A 13,491-nucleotide genomic window follows, 5' to 3' on the forward strand; every position below is an offset into this window, starting at 1 on the left:
AGACTACTTCGTTGTTAGAAAGATGGATGCATAAAACAAAAACTTCCAGATGTGGCCGTTTTTAAACATAATTTTATGGTAAAAATATATTTACGGATGCCCTTTGGCAAAAATTCTCGATTTTCGGCAGTACATGGATACCGAGTTTGTGCAGTTTTTTACCTTGTTAATTTGTCTTTGTGTAGCGGCAGTTTTTGGGCCAAAAATTACCGCGTGGCATTGCGCACTCTGTTCGCTTTGTCCATGTACACGTCGATCAATTATCACTTAAAGAGTCAAAGGAGCACCCAATTCTACAATAGAGTCAAACAAAAAATACATAATCTCAATAAACTACGTTTTAAATCAAACAATAAAATAATATAGAAAAGAAAATTGATCTTGTGCATCTAAGCACTACACAAAGCACTATTCACTTGCCTTATTTAGAAATTTCTGAGTCCTTCAGTCTGTGGAACAGAAAATTTCTTAACAGCATCCAAAAACTTCCTAAAATTATCTGAACTAGAATCTGTATATCAGTATTGCCACATAAATTCACAAAAATAAGAGTAAAAAATATCCTCCGATGTTCAACCATACGCAATTCCTTTCTACAAACAAGACATTATAACGGCTACTAAGTAAACCTTCATTTACACACCAGTCAATTAATGCACTTTTTCCCTTTCATTCCAAATCGTACAGAAACTTCAAATTAATCTTACTACATTCAGCCATTCTACTGTCTAAACCAAAAACAAGCAATATACACTGCACAAAAAAAAAAAAAAAAAAAAAAAAGACAGTTTTATATTTCCATTTTACTGGACCGATTGACGAAATTCATCTTGCGTTTTTCATGTCTCGAAAGCGTGTTTTAGGATGTATATTATACTTATATATAGCATTGTTCTAATATTGGTATTTTGACACAAAAATCGGACTTTTTCTGAAATAACATACCAATTTTTTTCCATATTTCGATTCTACAACTCAAATTACGCCAAACTACGAAGTTTCCTAAAAATCACACGAGTAGTTTTTAAAAAATCAGCTCTCAAAATTTTAGCTCTTCAGTGTTAACTGAATTTGGTATATACAGTACATAGTCCAAAATCCGGACTGGTCGGGACTTTGGCGATTCCGGATTTGGGATTGTTCCGGATAATAAATCATCAATTTAAATCTGGTTAGATGGCATGCATAAATATGAAATTGTAATTTATGAAATAAAGAACAATTATGATCCAAATGGTATCAAAATTTACAAAAAAAAAAAAAAAAAAAAAAAAAAAAAAAAAAACTTATTATGCTATTCATTGAAATAGGGCTAAATACTATCCATTAATATGTATTTGTTTACTTTATTAAACATTTCTTTCAAAGTAAGTTGTTTAAGATGATTCCACAAAAAATTCCTTTTTTCTTGTGTCATATACAGTGGACTTTCCAATGCCATACTCCTCGCATAATTTTGAGATGGATATGACTTTATCCATTTTTTACAGCAGTTCCACTTTTTGTTTAATGGACATCGAAACATGGTTTCGCTTTTGTATCGCCTACATTCCTTTGACAACTCCAGAATTGAAAACTCTTTTCCACATAATCGAAAGTTCAAGCTTAGTTTTTATAAAATTGCCGTAATAATAACAGTCTGCAAAAAATAATAAGCTAGATCAAATTAGAAGATCAGGGAGCAGCGCAGTCTGCTACATTAATTGAAATGCTTTAGAATCAGTAAAGATAATTTTAGTCTAGCTTAATAGCGGCCGTTATACATTATTGGCTGTGTATCACAAGATTGGCGATGAAAGCCAAGTTGTTTCGCTAAATTTTGTCTTGCTCCTAATGAATGCTAATTCAGAATTGTATCAGTTTAGTTATTTAGTACTAGAAAGCCCGGCGGTCATACGAAATGACCGCTGTTCTAGATATTATAAATTGATTATAAACAGATGATTCCTAATGCAAGCAAATGTTAATGTTACCCCTGACATTTGTGTTCAGCTGATAATTCAGTTTAAAATACAATGTTGGAATGAAATTGGGCAAAATTTTAAACTCTTTATGCAAAAGGATATTTAGCATAGGAGTTTGGGTAAACCTACCTGATGAGATGTACTATGCACAACTCGTTAGTTGGTTTCATCTCCTTTAATTTCTCAACCTTTGCAAGTTTCTAGGTAATTCATATGTAAATATACATTCATGTCCATAAATTAAGGATAATTTGGAATCACGCGGAAATCGAACTCTAAAATAAATATATCACCTGTAAAATCACTACACACATCTTCAAGAATCATATGCAAATTTCAGGAAGTAACCAGATGACACTCATGGTCGAGAGTGTAAGAGAGTGATATACAGTCAAAAGTCATTAATCCGGACTCGTCGGGACTTCGGCGATTCCGGATTATAGATCATCAGTTTAAATCGCGTAAGATGGCATGCAGAAATCCTAAAATTAAAAACATGAAACCTTAATTTATGAAATAAAGAACAATTATGATCTAAAGGGTATCAAAATTTACAAAAAAAGCTTAATATTTATTTGTTTACTTTATTAAACATTTCTTTCAATGTAAGTTGTTTAAGTTGCTTCGTTTTATGTGATAATACTTTCTCTTTAATTCTATAAACAGACATAATTTTTTGTTCACTTACAAAGTTCTGCTGTTCAAGTCCCATTAATTGCTGTGCCGAGAATACCGACTAACTTGTCAATCAAAATGTTTTCGTTTTCACTAACCTCTCTGTCACATTCTTCATGTCTTTATCCATTTTTTGCAGCAATTCCACTTTTTGTTTGATGGACATCGAAACATACTTTCGTTTTGTACGATCCTTTGGGAGCTCCAGAATCAAAAATTCTATTTGACATAATCGAAAGTTCAAGTTTACTTTTTTAGTATTGCTCTTACAGTCTGCAAAAAATAATAAGCCGGATCCAATTCGAAAATTAAGGAACAACGCAATCATCAACATTAACTCAAATAGATAATTAGATAATTTTAGCTTACACCGTCCGTTATACATAAAACGCGCACGTGAAAACGTATTCTGCGCTTGTGCACCCGCAAATGCGCAGTCGTAAGAGGTCTTACGCGCACGCGTAAACGCCTATGCGCATGTGTCAACGCGGAGCATGCGCAAAAAGGTTTAGCTTTGAGGTCCGGATTATAGATCATTCCGAATTATGGGTGTCCGAATTAACGACTTTTGACTGTATAAGGAATACAGGCAAAGAAGTAAAATTGTTCGCAGGCACTTTATAAGCATTTAAGTGCAATAACTGAATAGTTATGACACAAAGGACACATTTGGATGATTTTTTACGTGGTAGCATTATCGGCCATCTGGAATGTGGGGGGTACCCAACTGAAAGTATTAGACAAACTTGGAATTGCCCAGAGTGTCATCTCCAGGCTTTGGCAACGATTCGAAGATGATGGTAATGTGAGTAGATGTTACAGCACAGGTCGCCCCAGAGTTACAACACCAAATGAGGACTGGTATTTGGCAGTTACTGCCAAAAGAAACAGGCGGAGCACAGCCTCAGACCTGTCTCGTCAGCTCTCTTTAGCCACTGGTACGATAATTTCAAGGCAGACCGTGTACAGACGCTTAGGGCAGATTGTTTTATATGCTCGTAGACCTGTCAGATGCGTTCCACTTACTGCAAATCACTGTCGCCTGGAGTAGAGAGCATGCATTGTGGACACTGCAACAGTGGGCTTGTGTGATGTTTTCCGACGAGTCCAGATTTAGCTTACAGTCTGATTCTCGCCGGAGGAGCAGGAGTGCTCGTTTGGGGTGGAATTATTCTGGGTTCCAGAACTGACCTGCATGTTCTAATTGGAACCATGACAAGCCAAATCTATCAGGACGTCATTCTGGAAAAACATGTATGTTTGTTTCAGGGTGCCATGGCGCACAATTTGTGCTTATAGATGACAACGGCGGTCCTCACCATGCAAACATCGTAAGCAAATGCCTTCAATTGGAGGATATCACCCGTATGGACTGGCCAGCATTCTCACCGGACTTGAATCGAGTAGAGCACGTGTGGGACATGCTTGGCCGACGAGTTGCAGCCCGTCAACCTCCTCCTACATGTCTACCGGAACTTCGGAGAGCATTGCTTTTTGAGTGGTGTAATATCTCCCAAGATCAGATCGATAATTTGATACTCAGCATGCCTAGGCGTTGTACGGACTGTATTGCATCGTCTGGGAGACATACAATGTATTAACAATCATAGCAACCATGTAATATTGGTTTTTTGTAAATAGGGTTTTTTTTTTTTTTTTTTTTTTTGTAATTTGCTCCAGGGAGAAAAAATCCCTAATTTTTTTAAAGCTAATCTTTGGAATATGGTAACAGGTAGTTTGGCGACATTTTGGAGGCGATAAAGGTTACTACCTAGGACTTTGGGAATAATGTGAGAAGTACTGAGTTCCGATTACGCATTATTTTGTGTGTGCGAAATAAGAGATCATGAGATATGTCATGTGACATTAATGGATGAATTACAGTTCTTTAATCGGAATAGAGGGTAAATTTGGAAAAATATCTGCAGTACTATAGTATTTTGTATTAATGGATGAATTACAGTTCTTTAATCGGAAAAGGGGGGTAAATTTGGAAAAATATCTGCAGTACTATAGTATTTTGTATTAAGCTTCATTGTGTGTTGTGTGAAAGAGTGTTAATTTTTGGATCGCATGGCGCTATCTAAAGTGAATTCTAAATTTTTAATGCGTTTATCTAATAATTCAAAAGAATTGGTTGAATGGTGTATGAGTGTAGGATTAATTGCGGATAAGTATGAATGCCAAACATGTGGGAATGAAATGAGATTGTATGAAAGAAAGGATATTACAGATAAGTTTGAATGGCAGTGCTAGAAATCTGGTGAAAAGGACATTTTGTGATCCGCCATGCACTCAAGATTTTGTAGATTAGGTAAGTTAGTATTTTTAATCATTTGAGGACATTATTTTTATGCATTGTTCTAAATGTAAGGAGTAAATAAATTAATATGGTATTATTGGAAAATTGTTATTTGCAATGATTTAAAGTAATTAGGATTGTAAGCTAATTTTTATTAATTTAATGTATGTGCTTATTTATATTTTAAGTAGTGTTTTTTAATTTAATGATCGTGATTTTGCGAGTTATATGTTTGTAGTATTTTGGAATACGTTTGAGTAGAAGTAAATGTGCATGTAAAGAGTAAAGAATTTAAATATTTGACACTAAGTATTTGGAACCATTTTTAATGTTTGCGTTATAAATTGGCAGGTGAGGTTTATAATAGATAATTTAGAGGGAATAGTTTTTGGATATTTTATTTATTTTATACATGCAAATGTTCATCCTTGGAAAGGGTATATACTTTTTCGCAATCAGGTAATTTCATATATGTCCTTTTTACCGAATTTAAAGATTCACAAAATTTTTCTAATTTATGAGAAAAAAGCAGTGTACATGGATATAGTGAAGAGTGTGCGCAATGCCATTTTTGTGCAATTCTGGGATGTTTTTTTAAGTAAAAACAAGTCGACATGTACATGGTTTAATTATATTTTAATTAAATGATAGTTATTTTGTGAATTATATGTTTGTAGCAGTTTGGTATACGTTTCAGTGGAAGTAAACTTGCATGGAAATAACTTAAATATTTGACACTAAGTATTTGCAACCATTTCTAATGTTTGCGTTATAAATTCGTTGGTGACGTTTATAAAAGATAATTTAGAGGTAAAAATTTTTGGATATTTTATTTATTTTAAACGTGGAAATGTTCGTCCTTGGAAATGGTACATACTTTTTCGCGATCAGGTAATTTCATATATGTCCTTTTTACCGAATTTAAAGATTCACAAAATTTTTATGCATTTTCGTGAAATTTTTCTAATTTATGAGAAAAAAGCAGTGTACATGGATATAGTGAAGAGTGTGCGCAATGCCATTTTTGTGCAATTCTGGGATTTTTTTTAAGTAAAAATAAGTTGACATGTACATGGTTTAATTATATTTTAATTAAATGATAGTTATTTTGTGAATTATATGTTTGTAGCAGTTTGGTATACGTTTCAGTGGAAGTAAACTTGCATGGAAATAACTTAAATATTTGACACTAAGTATTTGCAACCACTTTTAATGTTTGCGTTATAAATTCGTTGGTGACGTTTATAATAGATAATTTAGAGGTAAAAGTTTTTGGATATTTTATTTATTTTATACGTGTAAATGTTCATCCTTCGAAAGGGTATATATTTTTTTGCGATCAGGTAATTTCATATATGTTCATTTTACAGAGTTTAAAGATTCACAAAATTTTCCTGCATTTTCGTGCAAGTCTTTGTAATTTATGAGAAAATAGCAGTGTAGATGGATAAAGTCAAGAGTGTGCACAATGCCATTTTTGTGCAATTCTGGGATGTTTTTTTAAGTAAAAATAAGTCAACATGTACATGGTTACTGTGTATGTGCGAATCTGAAAAAGCGGCAAGGAGTTTGCGATTTTGCACTTTTTCCCAATTTTGCAGTTAATATTTGTCATGATTAAGCAGTTTTGTTCCATGAAATTTCTAGCATAAGTGTAATTCGGCTAGTAGATTGTTGGAAAAAGTGCTGAGTAAATAAAAAGAAAAGAAACATGTTTTTACTTCGTGAAGACAAAATGGCGGCGAAAAAAAATAGAGGTTGCTGTAGCAGAGTTGGTCGCCAAATTTTCGCCAAGTTACCATAATCCAAAGATTAACCTTTTTTAATAATATGAAACATATAGCATCTTGTTTTGCTCTTTACCTTTTCTTTAATAAATAAGCTTTAGAAATAAATCAAATTTGTTTTGCTCTTAACTCTTCCTTTGCCTGATTTTCCATTATCCTTAATTTATGGAAGAGTAGTTAAATGCATAATAAGCAACAATTGTATGAATAAAAAATATTTAAATGTTCTTAAATACCATGAAAATTTAATTAAAACAATGATAACTGCATGTATGGTATCAGTGTATATGGACTATTTGAATGCCGTGGCAACTTCACTCCATTGGCTAGTATAGTTACGCAAGCAACCAATAAACTATCAGCGAAAAACAGACACTTAAGCCGCATATAACAAAGATACCTACGTTTATTTCTTGCACATGCTTCAAAGTAATTCGAGTCCTGAATAAATAAACTCTCACATACAGTGGCTCCCAAAAGTGTTCGTACACTTATGATTTTCACTGAAATAGGGCTGTATCCATTAATTAAAAGTAAACTTTCTGAATGAGATTTTAATACAGTCAAAAGTCTTTAATCCGGACTCGTCGGGACTTCGGCGATTCCAAATTATCAATTTTTCCGGATTATAGATCATCAGTTTAAATCTGGTAAGATGGCATGCAGAAATTATAAAAAAAAATATGAAACCATAATTTATGAAATAAAGAACAATTATGATCTAAAGGGTATCAAAATTTACAAAAAAAAGCTTAATATTTATTTGTTTACGTTATTAAAAATTTCTTTCAATGTAAGTTGCTTCGTTTTATGTGATAATACTTTCTCTTTAATTCTATAAACAGACATAATTTCTTGTTCAGTTACAAAGTTCCGCTGTTCAAGTCCTATAATTGTTGTGTCAAGAATACCGACTAATTTGTCAATCGAAATTTTTTTGGTTTCAATAACCTCTGTGTCACTTTCTTCACTATCGGAAGCGAATTATAATGACGAGGAACCATATCAAAGACGGAGTACTTCGAGATGAAATACTGCATTTAGTAAGGAATTATAAGACAAATAAAATAAAAACATCTGCCCTGAAGATAAGGATAGTGCTGACAGATCAACTTCCAATGCATTACATGCCGCTACGCCCTCCCCCCAGAGCTGCGTAAAATTGATAAACAGATTTCGGAATGGTTAGAGAAACAAAGGATATGCCTTTATCCATTTTTTGCAGTAATTCCACTTTTTGTTTGATGGACATTGAAACATACTTTCGCTTTGTAGATCTTTTGGCAGCTCCAGCATCGGAAATTCTATTTGACATAATCGAAGGTTCAAGCTTCCTTTTATAAAATTGCTCTAACAGTCTGCAAAAAATAATAAGCCGGATCCAAATCGAAGATTAAGGAACAACCCAATCTGCAACATGTCTGGATTATAGATCATTCTGGATTCTGGGTGTCCGGATTAATGACTTTTGACTGTACAACTTTATAAATGGGTGAAAGGAGGGACATTATCCTCAGTAATTAGTTCTAAGAAAACATTTTTCAAGAGCTTTTTTTTTTAAATAATGTGCAATTAAAATGGAGATAATTATGGAAAGTAGTTATTTTAAAATTTTACAATATTCGGGTCAAATGTATATATTTTATTAAACTTAGTTCAAGTTTTAAAATGTAGTAAGTAAAATAATACACTTTTTTTTTTTTTTCACTATTCCAATTTTCTGTTTTAAGGCACAAATCATCCTTTCACAGTCAATGAAATAATATGAACTAAGACATTTACCAAAAGGAGTTAACAGATAAAACATCAATAACAAAATGCTCCTCCAATTAATTTTCAGAGCTTTATCAATCAGGATACAGCTTGCATGAAATTTAGAATTTCCCTGGTTTTCAGGCATAATTTGATTTAGAAATATATTAATTTTTAAAAGTTAAGAGACGTGCAGTAAAACCTTGTAACGAAAAATCTAAGGGGGGGGGGAACTAAGATATACAGTAAAATTTTTATAATACATATGACATTTATTATGCATATACTATAATAAAGGCCTTTTTCATGGAATACTTACATTAACTGATACATTCAAGCTACATGGGACAGTTCTCTACAGTTCTAAAAAAGTGCTATGAAAGTAAGTAAACAAAGATCACTAACACATATAGTAAGGAAGAATTTTCAATAAAATACACACTGTTCTCACCTATATGTAAGTTTTCAAAACCTCAAATAAAGCTCCATTCACATAACTGTAAACGTTATTAATTCTGTTAAAATAATAATAACGATTGTATTGATATAATTACAGAATGTAGAAACATTGCATTTCGGCTACAATTCTATGCTTGTAATCATCAATAAATGTAACATAATGTATGCTACACAATCATTTACTATTTGCTTAATGTTTTACATAAAAATGTCTCAGAAATTACAACACAAAAGATTCAAGCCATCATGACTGGCTTCTTCACTTTTGCATCTAATTTTTCATTTGTACTAGCATAACCAGTTCCACCTCTTTGAAGTGGAATTATATCTTCTTCTTTTAACTTTTGCCCATTTGTAGGATCAATCATGTCTTTTTTTATCAGCTTTTCCACACATTCCATGGTTACGACATTACCTGATGTTCGCAGCACAGCACAAGGTACAGAGTTCCCAAGAATATCATGAGTTACAGCACACATATAACGATCCTTGCGGGTAATCAACGCTCTCTTATCATCCGGATCATTCACTTCGGTAAAATGCACTGGGATTAGGTCTTTTGCTTTCAAGGGTTTCCCACTCATAGGACACAACACAGATTTCTCAGGTTTTTTTATTTTTACCTTCTCAGCATCAGGTGTAAGGGATGGGATCCAGAAACTTGGTAGAACCTTCTCTCTTCCATTGCTTGTATTTGATATACTAGAAGAAGCAGCGTCAGAAATACCATTTGATGTAGAAGCGACTGGTTTGCTGACAATACTTTTCTCCATTTCGATGAATTTCTGAGCTTTAGATTCCTCCTCTGCTTTTGCTAATTCTGCCATTCGTTCAGCTTCCTTTTTTTGTTGCTTCTCATACTCCTTCATTCGTCTAGCTATCTCCTTTTTCTGATGAATAATATACTCGAGAATGGCTTCTTTGTCGTATAAGTATCCATCTGGAGTAACAACAGGATTTCGACACGGCTGGAGTGTTAAACAACAACAGTCAAAATCTTTAACAGAATCCTTGCCAATGCGACCCTGCAGTGTACCATAACCACACGCTTTATTGTCCTTTTTCTTTTCATGGTAAGTGTAGACAGCACCCGCAGTGCAATTTCTTGCGTGCCTGGTCATTTTTAAACTTCTCTAGATAATAAAAAATTATCACAAACACAAGTTACTACACGTTATTAAAAACTAATCACAAGCTATCAAATATTTACTAGAAATTTGAACGCTCTCCTGACACTCGCGACGAAACAATTATGACAACATAAACACACGTGACGTTAAACGCAGGACAAATCTTTGCCCTTCGATAATGTATTATATCAAACTCTTTTTTTTTTTTTAATAACCCATGATAATATAAAAAGTTTCATAAGTAAGTAAGAAAATGTAAATACAACTCTCAAAAATTTTTGCTTTTATGTACATAGCAAGATTTATTATCATTAAAATGCTTATGAAATTGTTTTTTATACAAGATTTAAGAAAAAGAAATAATTTTTGTCTGGAATAAAGTTTAGTATAGCCAGTTTAGAAGAGAGAAGTTATCATGAGACTGAAATTGTTGAATTAAATGTAAATCGAAAAACAAAGCTACTAATACTCTCCGTAGCAATGATACCGAAACATAAAACTATGCTTTTTCGAAAATGGCTATAAACACTAAGTTGAATGGCGGACTGAATGTCGGTGTTTGTTGATAAAAACATTTAACTTTTTAGACGGTAAGCGTAGATTTAAACATTTCATGCCTGTTTACATCACTTGTTCTCTGCAAATTTTTGTGAACATCTTCGGTTTGTCTTTTTTAAAATACATAATTGCTAAAACTAGTAATCTGTGTTTCCTTAAAAGGAATGAATTTTCTTTTACTTTTTTAAATTTAAATTTGGGAAATTCATGTAGCTAATACTGTTATAGTGTACCTTTTTTTTTAATATTATTTTTTAAAAATTTTTACCAAAATATTTTAGACGTAGTACGTAATTGTACATTTTTCAATGACCGTTATGATGTGAAATGATGTATGTAGGCGGCTAAAGGTTTCTGAATGATCTCATTAATACCAAAATATGACTTCATGAATGAAAACATAACTTCTGATTCCTGTGGCATTACGTCTAAATAAGATCGCTACTATTGAAATATTATATAAGGCTCTATGGTTATATAATTTTAATTGAAAATTGTGATAAATTATAAAATTGAATTCTGACATATGAATACTTCCTGTAAAAGTGTATGTATTTTTGTCATGGAAAATATATTTTTTACTAGAATATTTACCATTATTTAAAAGACATGCCTATTTTATTTAAATATCTTAAATTTAAATAAATGAGTGTAAATTATTAATGATGCCATGAAGGAAGTGTCCGGTCATAAAGAAGGGGAAAAATATTAATGACTCCCCCCCCGAAGAAAATTCTGCATGAATATTAAGTTTTATAAGTATATGAATTATTTAGTTACATTTATTCATATTGTTGACATTCTTTGATAGTCGCATTTTCTCTTGAGTAAATATTTTAAAATTGAAATTATTAAAGTTAAAATTAACATGTGGCTATTTTCTTATACCCCATATATATATATTGATTAAAGTGTGTTTATTTTATGTCTTCCTTTTTAGCACTTTGCTGATTTGCAATGTGTTGTTAGAGAGTAATAGTATTTCATGAAATATCAGCATTTAGTGTGAAAGAAGTCATGCTAACAAGCATGACTTCTTTCACACTAAATGCTGATATTGCATGCAGAGTTTTTAAATTTTGGATTTACATAATAGTGACCACTAAAGTATCTGATAACTATAAAATCAAGCAAGCAGTTTAAAACCACAGTTTTAAAGCATGTGGGAAATTACGATGCAGTGTTCATTTCTTGAAAAATTTCAAGGCTTCTCTTCTTTTAGTAACAAAGAAACTTAGTGATTTCAGTAACTGTCTTCATCATATTTTGATAATATGTAATCCTTTTGTAATTTTGATAATATGTGTATAAGTAATCTCCTGCCTAAGTAATTTGTCATTTCTTTTCTTTTTCAAACACAGATCTATAAATTATTTTTCATTTTTATTCTGTAGCAACTAATTTTGTATTCTTATTATTAATTAATTTTTAAAACATATTAAAAAGCTGAAAAGAGTTTATGTATAAAAGTGGATATTTAAATCTCAAATGATGTAAATAATTTTTAATTTTAATTTTAATGCTAGGATAATAATTATAAAATAAAAAAGTTTCTATTGCAACATATAATTAAATTATAGTATGTACTATTATAAATCTAACTAGTTGCATCACTCAAAGTTAATGTTGCTCTATTGTAATGCAAAATGTTCTGCAAACTTATTGTTGTTAGCTGATTGAAGTATAAATAACTATAACACCTTACTTGCAAGAAATCTCTTTCTGAAATTTGTTTTTAGGAAGACAATTTTTTTGGTTGATCTTTATGGTAACTTGGTGTTTTTTTGGCAAAAATTTGCCGACCAACTCTCCTACAGCAACCCTCTATTTTTTTTTTCTCGCCGCCATTTTGTCTTCACGAAGTAAAGACATGTTTCTTTTCTTTTTATCTACTGAACACTTCTTCCAACAATCTACACTTATGCTAGAAATTTTATCTAACAAAACTGCTTAATCATGACAAATATTCACTGCAAAATTGGGAAAAAGTGCACAATACCATACACCTTACGCGTTTTTCAAAATAACACATACACATAAACCATGTACATGCCGACTTATTTTTACTTAAAAAAACATCCCAGAATTACACAAAAATAGCATTGCGCACACTCTTCACTATATCCATGTACACTGCTTTTTTCTCATAAATTAGAAAAATTTCACGAAAATACATGACAATTTTCTGAATCTTTAAACCCGGTAAAAAGAACATATATGAAATTACCTGATCGCGAAAAAGTTTATACCCTTTCCAAATATGAACATTTCCACATATAAAATAAATAAAATATCCAAAAACTTTTACCTCTAAATCATCTATTATATTATACACGTCATCAACGAATTCATACCGCAAGCCATTACAAATACTTAGTGTCAAATATTTAAATTATTTCCATGCACGTTTACTTCAACTTAAACGTATACCAAATTCCTACAAATATAAAATTCACAAAATAACTATCATTTAATTAAAATATCACTAAACCACGTACATGTCGACTTATTTTTACTTAAAAAAACATCCCAGAATTGCACAAAAATGGCATTGCACACACTCTTCACTATATCCATGTACACTGCTTTTTTCTCATAAATTAGAAAAATTTCACGAAAATGCATAACAATTTTCTGAATCTTTAAACCCGGTAAAAAGAACATATATGAAATTACCTGATCGCGAAAAAGTACATAATACCCTTTCCAAATATGAACATTTCCCCGTATAAAATAAATAAAATATCCAAAAACTTTTACCTCTACATTATCTAGTATATTACAAACGTCACTAACTAATTCATACCTTTACTTCATTACAAATGGTTACAAATACTTAGTGTCAAATATTTAAATTATTTCCA

General features: G+C 31.8%; 2 protein-coding genes across 3 annotated transcripts in view; one reads left to right on the plus strand and one right to left on the minus strand.

Annotated features, from left to right (window-relative positions):
• Positions 1–7,116: 7,116 nt before the first annotated feature.
• On the minus strand, positions 7,117–10,227 carry LOC118199036 (nitric oxide synthase-interacting protein). Its single transcript, XM_035370815.2, has one exon. It carries the CDS (start codon positions 10,058–10,060, stop codon positions 9,176–9,178), a length of 885 nt encoding a protein of 294 aa, XP_035226706.1. The 5' UTR covers positions 10,061–10,227; the 3' UTR covers positions 7,117–9,175.
• A 270-nt stretch (positions 10,228–10,497) lies between these two features.
• LOC118186934 (patronin-like) overlaps positions 10,498–13,491 on the plus strand; it is a 275,820-nt gene continuing 272,826 nt past the window's right edge. Inside the window, exon 1 of one of the 2 annotated variants that reach the window (XM_085823647.1) lies at positions 10,498–10,659. The gene's annotated coding sequence lies outside the window, so the exon portion shown is untranslated. Of the gene's footprint in view, positions 10,660–10,976; positions 11,175–13,491 lie in introns of those variants that run through there. The other variant, XM_085823648.1, reaches the window with a different exon arrangement.

This window comes from Stegodyphus dumicola, chromosome 9, assembly GCF_044657685.1.
Source record: "Stegodyphus dumicola isolate Sdum_Otavi_A_Nest chromosome 9, ASM4465768v1".
In the NCBI taxonomy this organism is placed as follows: Eukaryota; Metazoa; Arthropoda; class Arachnida; order Araneae; family Eresidae; genus Stegodyphus; species Stegodyphus dumicola.

Bases quoted from the DNA above. Each gene is read 5' to 3' on its own strand.
- LOC118199036 (XM_035370815.2), bottom strand. From the start codon at position 10,060: ATGACCAGGCACGCAAGAAATTGCACTGCGGGTGCTGTCTACACTTAC.